Here is a 471-nt window from a genome sequence, read left to right on the forward strand (position 1 = left end):
GGGGCTCAGCCCCTCTGCCATGGCTCAGTATCCTCACAGGGAACCATCCTGAGTGCCAGCGCTGGGATCCATGAGAAAACCCCATGTCACGTCGCCGCCAACATCTGGCACGACAGTTGGGTCAGGGTGACGAGATGGGAACCAGGAAGGGAGGGGGGAACTTCGTGAATGCTACATGTGAGGTTTCTCTCTCTTTTCCAGCACTGGCTACCAAACAGACCTACGTCAGCTATAGCAACCACGCGATTTAGCTCCAGCGATCGCGACTGCCTGGCACAGAAGGAGGCTGCGGATGCCACGAGGTGGGAGCGAGCGGAGTCGCATCTCTCGTCGCAGGACGCTGGAGGGGGAGCCGGGACGGGGAGGTGACAGCAGCGGGGACACGCTCTTGGTGGAGCCAACTGGGCAGAGCTCCCAGGGAAGATGGTGATCTACAGCAGCAGCAAAAAAAAAAAATAAATAAACAATAAA

General features: G+C 57.5%; 1 protein-coding gene across 1 annotated transcript in view; it reads left to right on the forward strand.

Moving 5' to 3' along the window:
* LOC104274196 (metabotropic glutamate receptor 4-like) overlaps nt 1-251 on the forward strand; it is a 16,759-nt gene extending 16,508 nt beyond the window's left edge. Inside the window, 1 exon segment of the mRNA XM_009869745.1 lies at nt 202-251. Within this exon segment, the coding sequence (XP_009868047.1) occupies nt 202-251 (50 nt within the window).
* Nucleotides 252-471: the final 220 nt, after the last annotated feature.

The sequence above is a fragment of the Apaloderma vittatum genome, unplaced genomic scaffold (assembly GCF_000703405.1).
Source record: "Apaloderma vittatum isolate BGI_N311 unplaced genomic scaffold, ASM70340v1 scaffold24535, whole genome shotgun sequence".
In the NCBI taxonomy this organism is placed as follows: Eukaryota; Metazoa; Chordata; class Aves; order Trogoniformes; family Trogonidae; genus Apaloderma; species Apaloderma vittatum.